The sequence below is a fragment of the Enhydra lutris genome, unplaced genomic scaffold (genome assembly GCF_002288905.1).
Source record: "Enhydra lutris kenyoni isolate GAN:26980312 unplaced genomic scaffold, ASM228890v2 scaffoldscaffold1, whole genome shotgun sequence".
Lineage (NCBI taxonomy): Eukaryota > Metazoa > Chordata > Mammalia > Carnivora > Mustelidae > Enhydra > Enhydra lutris.
The window spans coordinates 2,635,923-2,652,070 of record NW_019154085.1 but is presented as its reverse complement, the minus strand read 5'-3'; the positions used below and the strand labels follow the sequence as shown (position 1 = coordinate 2,652,070).

The 16,148-nt window shown below is 45.8% G+C and overlaps 2 protein-coding genes and 1 long non-coding RNA gene across 3 annotated transcripts in view; all 3 read right to left on the bottom strand.

Annotated features, from left to right (window-relative positions):
- LOC111143669 (ankyrin and armadillo repeat containing) overlaps positions 1–2,662 on the bottom strand; it is a 68,155-nt gene extending 65,493 nt beyond the window's left edge. The window contains exon 1 of the mRNA XM_022497523.1: positions 2,062–2,662. Within this exon, the coding sequence (XP_022353231.1) occupies positions 2,062–2,662 (601 nt within the window). The remainder of the gene's footprint in view (positions 1–2,061) is intronic.
- A 4,387-nt stretch (positions 2,663–7,049) lies between these two features.
- On the bottom strand, positions 7,050–12,150 carry LOC111144490 (asparagine synthetase domain containing 1). Its single transcript, XM_022498796.1, has 3 exons — positions 10,599–12,150; positions 10,139–10,320; positions 7,050–7,405 (listed from the first exon to the last, which is right to left on the bottom strand). Exons 1-3 carry the CDS (start codon positions 12,063–12,065, stop codon positions 7,120–7,122), a joined length of 1,935 nt encoding a protein of 644 aa, XP_022354504.1. The 5' UTR covers positions 12,066–12,150; the 3' UTR covers positions 7,050–7,119.
- Positions 12,077–15,676, bottom strand: LOC111144496. Its single transcript, XR_002640402.1, has 4 exons — positions 15,543–15,676; positions 14,042–14,095; positions 12,752–12,827; positions 12,077–12,157 (listed from the first exon to the last, which is right to left on the bottom strand). It is a non-coding gene; the product is annotated as an uncharacterized LOC111144496 (long non-coding RNA).
- Positions 15,677–16,148: the final 472 nt, after the last annotated feature.

The window sequence follows — 16,148 nt, the reverse complement described above, 5'->3', positions numbered from 1 at the left end:
GGGAAGGACTCTGGAGAGCCCCCTGCGAAGGGTAGCGGAGAGCATCAGTTCCCATAGAAGGGGGGGGGGGGGCGGAGAGGGACGTCCGGAGCGGAGATGCACCTGCTGCTCCCGGACGTTCGACGGTACCGCGGGGAGCTGCGGACTGAGCCGGAGCCGGACCTGATGTCTTACGTGACGCAGTTCATGGCACAAAGAATGTGAAGGTATTAAAGAAAGGACATGTGGGGGCGCCTGGGTGGCTCAGTGGGTTAAAGCCTCTCCCTTCAGCTCAGGTCATGATCTCAGGGTCCTGGGATCGATTCCGCATCGGGCACCCTGCTTGGTGGGGAGCCTGCTTCCCCCTCTCTCTCTGCCTGCTTCTCTGCCTGCTTGTGATGTCTGTCTCTGTCAAATAAATAAACAAAATAAAAAATTTTTAAAAAAGAAAGGAAATGTGATCACAACATGTTATGCAAATCATATGTACAAAGTCATAAGTAAAAAATGAGAAAGGATTTAATTTTAAAAACTGGTTATAACTAAATTTGGAGGATGAAGAAGGGGAAACACACGATCCCATTGTATCGCCCTCTACATTAATTTCTTTTAGTCTCGCCTCCTACCCTGCTTTTGCTCCCGAACTCCGTTCTTTCTGTGCCCGATGCATGTCTTTATCTGAAGGTCCAGAAACACTCCCGAAGCAAACACCCTCCCTGTCCCTGAAATGTGCTTTCTTTCGTTCGCAGTTAATGGAACTATTTATCTCTCAGTGCCTCAAACTAGAAACCCAAGAGTCTCTTCAGTTCCTTTCCCCGCACACTCTGTTGTTATTAACACTTAATTTCCACGGGCACTGAACGTTTACGTTGTGCCATCCACAGTGTGAGGTGCTGGGGAATCTGAAGAAGAAAAAGACATACTTTTCTGTGCTCTTGAAGAGGAGCTTAAGGGCTAATAAGGGAGACAGAGGAAATCGGTAATTTCAATACAAAATGACAGAGGGTGTGTAAAAGAGAAGAGGCTGTGTCTGATCCAAGCCTTGAGAAATGAAGAGCTATAACCTGGGGAGGAATGCGGAAGAGTGAGGTGAGGTGTCGGGGAGAAGACCGTGGCAGATAAAGGACAGGGGATGAGGAGAGGCATAAGGAAAAACAACAAAAACCATTCCATTTTACCCATTGTGCTATGAAATGAGTATATATATACAATATATGTATATATAGTATATATATTTGTATTAATAAATACATACATTTATTTGCATTTTAACTAAAAGTTATCCCCTCCACATTTTTCTATCGCAAGAATATGTTTCCCTTCTATCCTCTCATCCCACAAACCTAATGTAATAAATTAAAGAATCCAAGAATTACTCAGATAAGAAACCCTCCGTAATTAAAATCCCCTACAGAAAACTAGATAATATGACCAGATTTTGATACGCTCTGTTCTCTACAGCTGCTACGACTGTTTTCTGAGTGGTGTTCGCTGATGGTTTCGTAAATTGCAAATCAGAGAGGTAAATGAAGTTTAACACGGCCAGACTGATTCTTAGCTGTCTGCCCTCCTAGAGAGCTGGCCTCCTGCTGAGTCCCTTGGGAATCCACGTTAGCACAGTGTTTAAGGCAATGATGTGGTTAGTTGCTGGGGAGTGCTCCAGGATTTAGTGGTATCTGTTGTGAATATACAGGCTTTAGAGAAATATGGCCCTAAGAAGGAAGGAACTTAAAAATTAGGTGAACCAAGAACAAATACTCATTAAGCCAAATGCTACTAAAACACCAAAGCCTAGATCACTGATGCACATCTCTCCTTAACTTCAATTCTCCTATCATTCGTTTTTGAGGTTTATAAAATGGCGACGTAGATGACTATCCACTCTCACAGTCATTTTGTTTCCAAGTTTGGAGATTTTTCTCATGCACTTTAATTCTACTCTTGGCTCTATTACTGATTCTCCTACTTGGGCTCTATAAGACAAAAGGTATAAACTGAAAACTCCAACTGAGACAAAGATAAATAACTTTTAAATTAAAAAGATGGCTTCTAATAAAAATAAAGCATGTTAGATTCTCTTACCTGCAGAACTAAACTCTGCAAAAATATCTTTTTGGGTTTGAGGCTTCCCGTCTGGATCAATGTCCATGATAGTACGCCACAGTTCAGAGAATCTGGCTCGTTTTTCTTTGGGCATGTATATCCCGTGCCACAATGCTTTCAGCATGTAGTCAATATTGATCAGAATTTGCCCAATTCTGGTATCATAATAAGCGGGTGGTAATTGACAAGAGGAACTCTGATCGTAATTAGCTTCTAAACTGATTGAGGGAATTTGATTTAAGCAATAAATTCCAACAGCCAACTCCCTTATGATTTGATGGACTTCCCTATAGTCTAAGAGGGCAGTCGGGTCCACAGGAGTCAGCAGGATGGCAGTGGAGAAACCCACGTTATTCATTTGGGTCATAATTCCACACGGGAGGTCGAGCTGAGAGCGGACGTCGTCTTTGGCGTTCAGCCAGCTGACCAGGGCCGTGGTTAGCAGCTCCTGCACTTCACTCCGGTCGTACTTCTCAAAAAAAGCAGAAGCGTTTCTCTGTACCACCAAGTTTTCCAGGTAGGTTTCTTCATCTTGAATTTGATCAAATCTAGGTAAGCCTTTTTTGGGCAGTCTTAACATTTCTTATTAATTGTAGGTGGCCTTTCTGAAGTTTCTGTAATGAAAGAAAGGAAAAGACAGGCCGTGAAATCTGTCATGCTAACGAAGTTGGATTTCTCAGATCCGTCTGTACCTTTGTCTTTATTAGGTTGCTTTATGGTCAACCATGATAGTTTTCAATCTTTTTTAACATGTAACACTTTAAACGATTGAAGTGTAATTGTCATAAACATTAGTCTGAGGTCTACAACACAATGATTCCATATTTGTATATATTTTTAAATGATCACCACAGAAGTCCAGCTAACATTATCAACATGCATAGTTACAAAATCTTTTATGATACCTACACTTTTAAGAACTTGCTCTCTCAGCAACTTTTCGAAAGGCAGTGCAGTATTATTAACTATAGTTGCCACACTATACATTACATCCTCATGACTTCTTTTCTTTATAACTGGGGGTTTTTTCAACACTTTTGACTCCCTTCCAGCTTCACCAAACCCCCAAACCCCTCCGGCAACCACCAATCTGTTCCCTGTATTTATGAGCTTGTGTGTTTTTAAAAATTCTACATATAAGCCTTTTTGTATATTTTTATTTTAAGTTTTTTTTTTTTTAAAGCAAGAAAATAAAGACCTGCTTAAAAGGAAAGACAGGAAGAGCCTATTTAACTTTTGTTTCTATGTCACTAACTGCCTTTCTGTTCTTGGAATAAGAATGACCATAACCACTGTTTTTTGAGCGTCTACTACTTGCCCAGCTCTTTATACATAATATTTTAGTTATCTCATTTAATTGGCCCCTCTCTTATTGTGCTTCTCAACATCGCCCTGCAGCAGAACCACCTAGAGCTTATTGAAACACAGGTGGACCCTGCTTAGAGTTTCTGATCCAGTCGGTTGGGTTGAGCTGGGTAATTTGCATTTCTAAAAAGTGAGCGATGATGCTCATGCTGCTGGTTAGGAGGGGACACTTGGAGAGCCCAAGCCTCCGAGAGAGGCACTAGTCTCCCCGCTGTGTAGACGCAGACATGAAGACTAGGAAGGTTATGGAAAGTGCCTAGGGTTTCACACCTAAAGAATCAGAACCAACCCAGGTCTGGCCCAAGGCCTACGCCCATAGGGACACGAGAGAGGGGACAGGACAAGGGAAGGGAAGAAACCTACTTTGGAATGATTGTTTTCTTGTCCAGGAGAAGGGAGCTGCGTCCACTCTGGTCCCCAGAATATTCACGGCGACCGGGTTCAGTGGTCTAGTCTCCTGGACCAGCCTCTCACATTCAGGATCCCCGCGTGGGCGAGGGGGGCGGTGGCTGGTGAGATCTGAGAGGGCCTCTCCTGCGGCGGTCGCCTGGGGAGGCTCCTCCCGGAACCCTCCGCCTCCCGGCCTCCGGCCGGGGCCCACACGTGGAAGCCCTGGGGCCTCGCGAGGACGGCCCGGCCCGCCACAGGGGCCTCCCCTCGGCGCCCGCGGGCAGCGCTTCGGGCACTCGGCGCTGCTGAATTGTCCGGGCCACGTGTCCCTGCCCCTGCCCCTGCCCCTGCCGCCTGTAGAACTCAGCCCAGCTTCCCGCTCCCGCCCCCGCGCTCCCCCATCACTTCTCACTTCCACGGAAACCCAGAACCAGAGTGGCAGAGGTGAAGGCGCCGGGCTCCGAAGGAATCGCGGGTTGGAATCCCACCCGCATCCCCGCCCTTCCACGCGGCAAGGGGTTCTGGGACGCGTATTATGAGCCAGGCACCGGCCCCGGGGCTTGGAGACCCCGGAGGGCCGGACACACACAAGCTCCGGGAGCTTCCAGTCACATGGACAACATTTAGACAGGGTGACGAATGGCAGATGTCATGGCAGCCCATGAAGGAAACCTAACGAGACCCCGGGCCGGGAAAGGCTGCTGGGGGACGTGGTATTTTTAAACTGGGCCGGAAAGATGGACGAGAGCTGTGCGAGCAGAGTCGGAGAAGCAGACGCCGGGGGATGCGGAACAGCAGGTGCTGAAGAACCCGGCTGAGAAGGTCGTTGAACTTTCTGAGAAACCAAACAAAGCCTTGCTTCAAGGACGACAGAGACAGTGGGCACAAAATTAGGCCCTAATCACCCAGGTCGCCGAGTTAATGATTTTGAACTTTAAAGATTTAGGCCGTGTTGGTGTCAGCGGATGCGAGGTACAGCTCCAGCGCGCGGCAGTGGAGATGCGCGGTCGTGGGTGGCCTGGAGAAACAATGAGGTGGCAACGGACTGGGAGGTGGTGGTGACCCCCCAAAAAAGTGGCTCTCCGGATGACACCCAAATTTCTGTCCGGAGAGATGGGGAATCAGGGCAAGATGAAGAGTTCAGCGGTGGGCATGCTGACCTTGACATACGTGTGAGGGAACCAAGTAGAGATGCCGCACTGCGGCTGTACAAGTCGGGTTCGGCCAGGAACCGCAGGCCGGGGTAGACGCACACTCTGGGCAGGCGGAGCGCGGGTGAAACCAAGGGAGCGGCTGAAATCACCAAGGGGGAGAACTGGCAGTTCGGAACCCAGGACGGAAACCTGAGAATTTTACTGTCGAAAGTTCAGGTGGAGAGGACGGAGTCAGTGCGGAACAAAAGGGCCCGCCGGCAGGAAGGCAGGAGGAGAACCAAGATCCGGCACAGAAGCAAGAGAAGCGCTTCGTGAGTAAGGGAATGCCCAGCCTCGCTGTCTGCTGCTGCTAGGTCGAGGCGGACAACTTAAACTCTTCCACGGAGTGTACCAACATGTATGTTTTAGTGACGGTTTGGGGGCAGCATTTCTTAGTCCGACCAGGTCATGATTGTAGGTGCTGTGGGGGTAGCGCTAGATACTATTGCTGTTCCAGGGCGGGATGTAAAGACATCATCCCTTCTGTAACAGATTTGGGTCTTTGCACTTATGAACAAGATATATAAATTCTTCTACTGACATGTTTTTTGCTCAGGTACCAGATGGTTTGTTCTAAGTGTTTCAAATCTTGGAAAAACTAAGGACTAACACAGAACTTCATCCCAGGGTTCATGGAATTAAGTCCTAAGAGGTTCTGAAGGATGAGGCTCTCCGGGAACACAACAGAACAGCAAACCCGCACACACAGCATTCTCCTAGAGATGACCTGGCAATTCCCTAGCGGTTCAGCTGGGTTGATCCATGCAGAGCTGCCGAAGCAGTGCCGGCCACACGGTTATCAGTGTCTCAATGGTAGATGTTTTAGTGTTGAACTCTACGGTTACTTCATTATATTCAATCTAGGCTGCTGGGCAAAGCTGTTAGTCAATTTGGATGCTCAGGATCACACAGACACTTGAAGTTGTCTGCCCTCACGTAGAGGGATGAAAGCTGTTAAGGTTAGTATCTAAATATGGTTTTTCCCAGGGGATAAATTCAGGGCATGTGGAAGTCTCTGACAGGCCTCTGTTTGTCAGTATCCTAAAACTGCTTTCCCACCAAGATGAAAAGAATCAAAACGTGTCCAGATCCAGGAAGGATGTCAGCTCTAATTGGGGATGGACCCATGACCTTGGTATGGTGGTCGTAGCTCATGCAGGTGGATGTCAGGCTGGAGTGGAGATGACACAGTGGAGATGGTGAGTGTGGATGGGAGGCTTGAGGTGACAAGCAGAGGAAGATACAGAACCACATATGTGCGTTTGAAGTTGGGTAGACGAGAACACCTTAAATGATGGTAGGAAGGATCCTACAGAGAAGAGGCTGAAGATACTGGAGAGAGGAGCATAAGGGTCCTGTAAGGCAAGAAGGGTTGGGATACGGAGAACAGGTGGCCACACAGCCATCCGATGGGTGGGTGGACGCATCTCCCTTTCTAATAACCAGAAGGGAGAAAAGGATGGGTGTACCTACAGGTGAGGTAGAAGTTCTGGTGTTGGCGAGTGGAGGCATTTCCTGTCCCGATGACTCTGATTCTCTGTGAAAAGCTCAGGTCATGAGCTGAGAATGAGGCCAAGAGAGGGAGGCTAGAGATTTGGGGGACCGGAGAACGCTAAAAACCATCAGAAGTTCTGAGTGGGAAAATCAGCTGCCTAAAGAGATGTAACAGAACTAACCAGTGTTGCCAGGAGTGCGAACCTCAAGCAAATTGTTCAGCCTCTCTAAACCTTAGTTTTCTCATCTGTCAGAGAGCCCTGTTTAACCAGGCCCATGACCACAACAAATTGAGTTATTTCTGGGTGTAGCTACCAAGAAAAGAGTTGGTAAAAGCTGCTTTCTTTTAATGTTGCCCGTGGGACGTTACCATGTAAGAGCTCAGCGTGATGTTAGTGTCACAGCTTCAAACATCCAAGTTGTTCAAGTATTCTTTTTCTCCAGTGTCAATCTGACTCAGTTGGTTATATTAAGTTATAGCTAAGTAAAAATTCATGTAATGAACCTTCATACCATTGCATTATTTAATAAAAGGACAGCAGAGTGTTTTCTTTTTATATAATCATCATTCAGTAAATGTTAACATGCTGAAGGATTATGCTTTCATCTCCTTTTCACTAGAAAGGTTTTCTAAGGAAACGACTTGGAGTCTTTTACATTTATCAGATGCCTTTTCATGATTCTTTTCCATTTTTGCAATTCTTGATCCGAACTGCATGGCCCGCTTTGGCAGGAGAGCACAGGTTGTTAAGCCAAGTTCCACTGCTGCAAGACGCAAAATTAGTTTTTCACCAATTCCACGGGGCAAAGTCAAGTCTGCCTTTTCCCAAACTGGTAGGGAATTTAGAAAGGAGACAACATTTTCATCCAGAAAAGGAAATCTAAAATAAACAGATAAATAGAACCATAAATATAATCACGTAAGTATTAAAAAAAGTTATGATTTTTCTTTTACGTTTTATTCAACGTTAAAATTTATAGCATCAATTTTTTTTTAAGATTTTATTTATTTATTTGACAGACAGAGATCACAAGTAGGCAGAGAGGCAGGCAGAGAGAGAGAGGAGGAAGCAGGCTCCTTGCAGAGCAGAGAGCCCGATGTGGGGCTTGATCCCAGGACTCTGGGATCATGATCTGAGCCGAAGGCAGAGGCTTTAACCCACTGAGCCACCCAGGTGCCCCAACATCAAATTAATTTTTGATGGCACTGTTTTTCTCAATTAAAAATATTCTGGTTATTTACACAATTTTATGGCTAAAACTTAATCACATTAACAAATATTTCATGTGACTAATTTTAAAACATAGGCTACAAAATAAATTAAATTCTGCCTCAAAAAATAAGTTAGGCCTATGGTAAGAAATAATCTCAAACTGTTTCACAAGGTTTCTTTGGGGATGCCTTGAAAATAAGTAGTCTTTTCTTTTTTCTTTTACGATTTATTTATTTGAGAGAGAGCCCGAGCGGGGATGGGGGGGCATGGGGGGTGCTGGGACAAGAACAAGCAGGCTCCCTGCTGAGCAGGAAACCTGATGCAGGACTGGATCCCAGGACTCTGGGATCATGACCTGAGCTGAAGGCAGAGGCTTAACCGACTGAGCCACCCAGGTGTCCCACAAGTACAGTCTTGACTCAATTACTCAATCTGTGTGCTATCACGTCAAAAGAAAACTAACTTTAGAGGTATGAAATCAATATAGAAGGGCTCTATAATCCTGAACTTGTGAAACATTTACTTAGGGTAAAATTTTATGGCATCAAAATGATTTAGGGGCCCCTGGGTGGCTCAGTCAGTTGAGCATCTGACTCTTGGTTTCAGCACAGGTCATGATCTCCCAGTCAGGGATAGAGCCCTGAGTCTGGCTCTGTGCTCCTCAGGGAGTCTGCTTTCCCTCTCCCTCCACCTTTCCCCTGTTCGCACTCCTGCACACACTCTTTCCCTGAAATAAATAAATCTTAAAATAAAATTGGGGTGCCTGGGTAACACAGTTATGTGTCTGATTCTTGGTTTTGGCTCAGGATGATCGCGTGGTTGGTTGGGGGACTGAGCCCCTTGGGAGGCTCCAAGCTTAGCAGGGAGTCTGCTTGAGGATTCCCTCTCCCTCTGCCTCTCCCCTGCTCATGCTCTCTCTCTGAAATAAATAAATCTTCTAAAAAATTGATTGCATGAATGCCCTTTAAATGGAGACAAATGGTGTAACAGAACGAAGTATTAGATTGAAAAAAAAAAACTTTCTGCCTCTTGGTTTCCCTAGCTTCCTATAAAATGCTCGTTTTTGTTTAAAATACTTTGAAACTCTCCCTCTAATTCTTTAAATGCAATACTGTTACATTAATGTTTCTGTTTTATTGTATCTTATTCTAGCTTACACAGAGAGACCGGAAAGGGTAAAGGCACTTGTTACATGGAATATTTTATAAAAGTGAATCAATTGCAAAAACATCTCTCTCTATAAGATAATCTAATTGATCACTGTTAATATATATGCCAAGATACATAATTAATGAATTATTTAGATCCAGCCACTATCATATTTGTTAAAGCACAAGTCTGTACTCGTTGTTTCAAACTTTCTTCATATGAGGGTATCATATGGGGCCTTTAGAATTAAGTTTTACTAAATAGAATAAATTCTTTTCTATGACCTATCTGAAATAAAGACTGAATTTGTCTCTCTCTCAAATACATACACCCTTCAAAAGAAAAACATTTTATAGTTTTTATATTATGGTAATATTATAAATTATGTACATATATATGTAGAGTCGATATATACAGAATTTACACATTTTCTATATATACTGAAAAGCTGAAGTAGTGTGAAGAGTGAAGTGTTAGAGTGTTGTACTATGATGTTCCAGTTCTCACAAAGCTTACTGGACTCTGTTCTCACACGCTTACACACTTGTAATAAACTACCACCTAATTAACCTACTTGAACAAACTTCTGCTTTTTGTAACTAAACAATACCTTTCTTTATCCTTAATAATTTATTAAAGTTGTCTTCAAGCATTTGTTTACTGCCTGCCATCAGACATTCATTGGAGGTAAAAATAAATCCCTGAATTAAAAAAAGAATATACATATGAAAGTGCCCCGATGTCTCTGACACTTTTAGGGAATCTGCAACGTCCGACCAGACTGAGTCCGACGAGAGGTGGGTGTGGATTTCTACACACAGAATGTCCATGGTGACAAAGCCCGGTGCCCTCACACTGGAGGGGAAAGCGTGGGAATAGGGCCTATGCTCTTACTGGGATGAAAGCAAACATTTGAAACAAAACCCAACCCTTTAAAAATACCCTCTCTAGCATTTCATTACCTCAGTTTTTACAGTCTTTCCCACGTAACATGGAAAACAATCACGTCGTCGTATTATCTTTGAAAATGACCAAAAAGACATTTCTTAGACAATGAGTTCTGGAAAACAACTGCTCCCCGACAGCTCCCCAGCTTTCCCTCTGATGGACAGTGTTTGTGACAGAGGCCGAGACATTATTGTTTCTACTGCGATTCGTGTGAACAGTCTCCAAAGAGAAGGAACGTGAAAATCTTCTTACAGTCTAGTGTTTCTACAGAACTACCCACAGCACGCACATGAGCAGAATTACCTTGCTTCTTTTCCGTGATCACCAATAACTCTGTCATCACGACCAAGGTTTCTAGAAGATATTCGTCCCAGTTCCATCTCAAGTTCCTTAATTAATCCTTCCATTCCGTGTGTCTGAAAGCGGACACGATGGCGAGAATAACCCGCAAGCTGCTCATCAGCACCAATTCCAGAAAGAACCACCTGTGATGGTTTAAGGAAAGCCATACTCCCAGTATGAGATAAAGGAAATAACTAAAATAAAAGCAAAGCTTTAAAAGTTATCTCAAACATATTTTCTGACAAAAACAAGGGAAGTCATAAAATAGTCAAATATGCCCAATTTTTAAAAAGTCTTACACATAGCACTGTTGATTAAATGCAATTAAGATATGCTATATCCTTGCCACCATGTTAGTAGCTTCAAAGGGTCCAAATCAGGTCTCGGAAATTCCGAGTCCAGTGTGCCTGCCGTCCCGTACCTTTGCACTGCTCTGATAGGATCCCACGTCGCCGCGGGCCACTAACCAACCAGCTCCTCTCGCAGCAAACCAGACTGCGCAGCCAATGCTGTCGTCCAGCACTGTATCCAACGGCTGAACCAAGTGGCGTATTCGAGCTCTTCTTAATTCTTGCAGCTCCTCCAGAGAAACATTAATTTCAATGAAATTCCAAATCCGGTAAGGGTTAGCGGCTTGTAGCTCCTTTAGTCCCGCTCTTCCTGTAACCCGATCTGGCACACCGAATCGTCTGTCAGCGCCCCCGTTCCCGCTGCCAGCAGCATTATCTCCAGAGGATTCTTCGGAAGGTGTTTCATAATGACTTTTCTGGTTTTTCCTCTTATGGTTAAAACCAGCTAATATGGTCTTCTCTTTAGTCTCAAAAGCCACGTTAAGAAGATCAATGGGTTCATCCAGGGGTACGTGGAGGTCCGCAAGGGCTGCAAGAACCATGGAATCGACACCCCCCGAAAACAGGACCGCGACGTTTGCTCTCCTGGCACCCGTTTCCAAAGCCACACTGGGGGTCAGGTTTGCATCCCTGGGTAAGCACGAGACACGTCTCTGTACCGCGAGACTCAGGACCTCGAGGAACTGCTGAACGACTTCCTTCATGTGTCCGTCAGTAAGAAACATCTGAAGCGTTTCCCTTGTAGGAGGGACACTGGCGACGGTTCCGCGAGAGATCTCAAGGGGAGCTTGCCGCAACGTCCTATTTAAAGGAACAACAGGTTCCTTCAGATGTAGTCCGGCTTCATTTGCTACCGCTGATACAAATGTTGGCAAGTCTGCTGAAACCTGAATTAGGCTATTAACACACTCCTTGATAACATTCTCCCCAGAAACAGATTGCCAAGGGTACAATTTTAAAACCACAGATTCGGAAATGGAAGCAGACTTGAGATCAATTCTGAAAATTCCAGATGCTGGAACTTCTTGCCACTGACTGGCCACTCCGGATGTCTGTGGGCCAACTGAAGAGAGGCAGAAACTCTTGTCCAAATTACTAAAATGCCAAAGCAGGCTACGGCGACCAAAAAAGTCTCTACCAAACCACAGATGATGACTAGACGCTTGGTAATATATAAAAGACCAAGGACCTTGGACTTCTGAGAAGAGTGACAAAATATCAGATTCATTCTTACAGGAGGAAAGGTAATTAAACATTATTTGAGTATCATTCTCTTCAGCTTCCACCTTTATGCCACTGAAGACTTCTCCATTCCACAGGAAAACATCGCCCCTTTCACCTTCCACAGGCTGGGCAGTTAAAACACCTCTTAAGTGAAGGACATGCCCAGAAAACACACACTGGTAGCTAACACTGGACTTTAACAACTGTTTACTACTACTGGGTCCCCGTCGGCTAAGATTATACAGTAAATTCTCTTTCAAATCTTTGCTGAAATGCTCAACAGAAAAGCTCACAGAACAACAAATGCCACACATTGTTATGTGAAATCAAGTTGACTCTTTCTTGATTTTGGTCTTCTCAGAGTTTTCTAATTCTTGGTATTCTTTTTTCAGTTCATCCAGTATAACTGTGGGGGAGGGGAGAAGAAATATTAAGTACAATGAAAATTCTCAGACCTTTCCCTAGTAATTCATAGAGCAACAATTACCAAGATCAAACCACTAGAGTACAGGCACTGCATTCAAAAGGCTTCTAACGACAGATGTCTATCTTTTAGGAAAATAACTTCTGTTTATTAAATGCTTATTTTGGCCCAGGCACTGGGCTATATAAATTTTATCTATTCCTTCTTGTTTAAATCCCAAAAAACTTTGGAGGCTCAAAGTAATTCACTCAAAGTTACAAAGGGAGAAAGTGGCAGAGCAGTTTTCTTACCTAGATCTGCCAAAAAAATTCTAAAGCAGACATTAATAATTATGGCTTTCTAACACATCTTATATATTTTTATTTTTTTACTGTAGACTTCCATCTTTGGAAGGCTAACTTAAAGAAAAACCAGACCACAGCATTAATTTCATCTAACATACTGCCATCCGATCTTCAGATATATATTTGAGCATTCAGATGTAGACAGCATAATTTAGGCACTATCATGAGTTTCTACAGAAAACTCTGAAAAGGCTTTTCATGCATTTCTATATAATATACCAAAAAAACTTACTTTTGCTTTCAGAAAGCATTTCTGTTCGGTCTGCAAGAAAGAATATGTTGCTGTTCTGTTGCTGCCTATATACTTTCTGCAAAACACAATTTAGACTAATATCAGGATTGGATCTAAAAAGTGTATGTCAAAACTCTGTACACTTTTATTGCATATTCTTGAACTTCAGTAACATATATTCAGAATACCTTAGTAAATATAGGTAAATAAAAGTCATCCATTATTTTACCACCTAGAAACTGCTACCATTAACACTGAGCTGAAATGTTTTTTCTCTGCATATATCAAACTATCAGTTTCCTTGAACAGAAAGGCTCTTATTATAAATAGATTTATTATTTGCTTTTATCAATGAACAATATATTGGGAATACTTTTCCTTATCAATAAGTATTCTTTTACATTACTGTATGGGTATAACACTATAGTTTATCCCATAAGTCCTCAAGTTTTAGACCTTTAAGACATTACCAACTTTATAAATCAATGTTGCAATGAAGTTTTTGTAACTAAATCTTTGTTCACTCAATTACTATAAATGGAACTGGGTCAAAGTGCTACAAAGTTTTAAGGTTTTGATACATTCTGCCAACTTGTCCTCTAGAAAGTTTGTATCAGTTGTGACTTAAATTCTAAAATTCCAAAAGGAACAATACCAGAAACGTTAAACAACCTGTTAGTTATCAAAGGCTTTAAAGGGCTCAAAATAATTTCTTCCTGAACTTTAAAATGTAATTTCTGACAATATAACTAAACATAAAGCAGTAGCTTGCTTGTTTATGAATACATTAATGCACATGACATTAAATAACCATGTTAAATATATGGAAGACTTGTGTAAAATAATTTCAGGTAGGGGGAAGCAATTTATCCTTTTTGTTTTTTCAACAATTATCCATAATCACTTAAAGGCATGGTTTCCTTTCTTAATATATTTAAAAGTTATTCACTTCAAAAGAAAACACCAAATTCAAGTAAAAGTCAATGCCATTAGTGATTACAGATCCAAGATACCACTGTATAATTAATATCGTTTGGTTCAAAGGTACTGCAAGTTTCATATGATGGGAAGACAACATTATCAACTATCATCAACACAGACATCCACATATGTGTATAAAATCTTGGGCACTTTACACTTCAGCAATGTAAATAAAAAAAGATGCTGAGATCTTGCAAAATTTAATGCAAATATAAATCTTACATATAATTCTTTTTTACTTTAGTGTATAGTTAAAAAAATATAACCAAACCTTCCCACTTACAATTCAGAATTATCCTCATAACTCACCCTGTTCTTCTTCAGGTTAGAAAGTTCATCCACGACAACTTTTTGTTCTTTAATCTATTGAAATAAAGAAAAACTTCTTAAATCAGAGGCTAGCAAAGTGTGCTCAACTGAGGGCCTTTTAAACTTGGAGAGATGGGATAAGGGGCTCTAATTTGCCGGTTGGGCAAATGGGCAGTCTGCAAACACACGGATTCTTTTTGAACAGCAGCGTGTGGGCTGCGCTGGGGAAAGCCGGGAGAGGAAACCGCGACTACACTTGACAGGTGTTCGAGAGCCCACTGAGCCCAGACGGGGGGTTTGGTGAGGGTCACCAGCACTCAGGCAAGGGCCCCAGTTACTCAACAAAGTCTGTGCTTTTTGTTTAAAACAGACAATATGCATCAAAAGTAGTATCCGTTTTCAATGACTTCTTTCAAGTCACGCTTTTGCTTTTTTACAAAAGTAGCACGTGTCATGGCCTAGCAATGGTTTTCGTGATTTATGTAGAAAGAGCGGAGCCACGTGCTGAGCACGAGTAGGTCGTGCAAACGCCCTCCATGGGGCCACGAGGCCGATCGCTTTCCTTCTCGGCTTTGCTCCTGTTGTCTCCGAGGCAGAACGGGGCCGGCCCCGCGGCGGCCGCGTCTTCCCAGCAGGACCGGGCCCGCGGCGCGACCACGTGCGAGCAACAGTCCCCACGCTCTCCCGTAGCGGCGGGTCTGCGATCGCAGTCCGCCCCGCGCCCGTCGGAGACCCTCGTCCGTCGGCAGAAACGCTCGTTCCGGCGGGGCTGGGGCCGGCTGCTGCGCTCGGAGGCGGAGTCCCCGCGGGCGCGACCGTCCCCGCGGTGGGCGCGACCGTCCCCGCGGTGGGCGCACTGACCGGCCACTGAACTCCCGGACGAACCCGTGTGGGCGCCTTCGGACCCGCGTCGGACAGACCCGTCCCCCTGAGCCGGCGGGCGCGCTCGTCCCTTTAACGAGGGGACGACCCCGAGGGGCCCGGGCTTGGCGGACCGGTCGCTGCCCGGGACCGGGCCGAACCGCACCGCAGGCCGCTCGCAGCCGAAAGGCGGTCGCACGGCGGTGCCCAGCGCGTGCCGGAGCGTCTGTCTGCGGGCGGCCGCGCACCCGCACCCGGGCCTCCCCGCCCCTCCGCAGGCAGCCCGCGACCGAGCGCGGCAGGACCCGCGCGGGCGAGGCGGGCGCGGGCGGCGGCAGGCGGGGCGGGGAGGCCCGGGTGCGGGTGCGCGGACTGACGGGCTCGTCGACGGCGCTTCACACACGGACCCGACGGGTCTTCGCGACCGACACAGCGCGGCCGCCGGGCCGCGCCGAAGGTCGGGGTGCGAGGTCACGGGTCGGGTGCGGGGCGCTGCCGGCAAAGACCCAGGCACGCCTCGGTGCCCGCGCCGCCCGCGTCTAACCGGGCCGAACTTCACGGTCTCCGCTTAACGCGCCGCCGAACACGACGACTGAGGGGCGAGCGGCGGGGCCGAGCGGCCGGTCCGGGCCTCACTCACCCTACTGCCGAGGTCGTCCTTGCGCAGCGCCGAGGCGTCCGCAGAGCGCAGCCCCGCGCCGTCCTCGGGCCGCCCCCCGCCGCTGGGCATCTCCACCGCGCGGGGAACGCGAGCCTCCCGGCCCGCACCGGCGCCCGCTCCCGCTAGGCCTTGGCCTCCGCGCGTGCGCGCTCCCGAGGCCCCGCCCTCCCTCTCTCTCTCCCATCAGTCTCAGCGAGAGCGGCTGCGCAATCCGAAGGAGCGTGCCCGAGTTGTGCGCGTGCGCACAGATGCTCGGGGAGCGCGTGATCCCGGGTGGGCGATTCGAGAGATTTCCGAAGGGTCCCCTAGTGGAGCCAACGCAGAAACGCTCCTGCGGCCTCCGCGCGTCCGGGAACCCATTAGACTGTGCGTCACGTGCGCCCTCCAGTGGTAAGCGGGAAGAATGGAAGCGGGGCGGAAAGTACCGCGATGATCTGGGCAAGGAAGGATGCACCGCCGGGCCCTGATGGAAGAGATACATTGTTGGCAACCGAACCGCACGGGTTTGTAAAATTTTTGTTAACTTCTTATTGGGCTCAAAAGATAAATACAGGGTGGACAGTTAAATGTGACTTTCAGATAAAT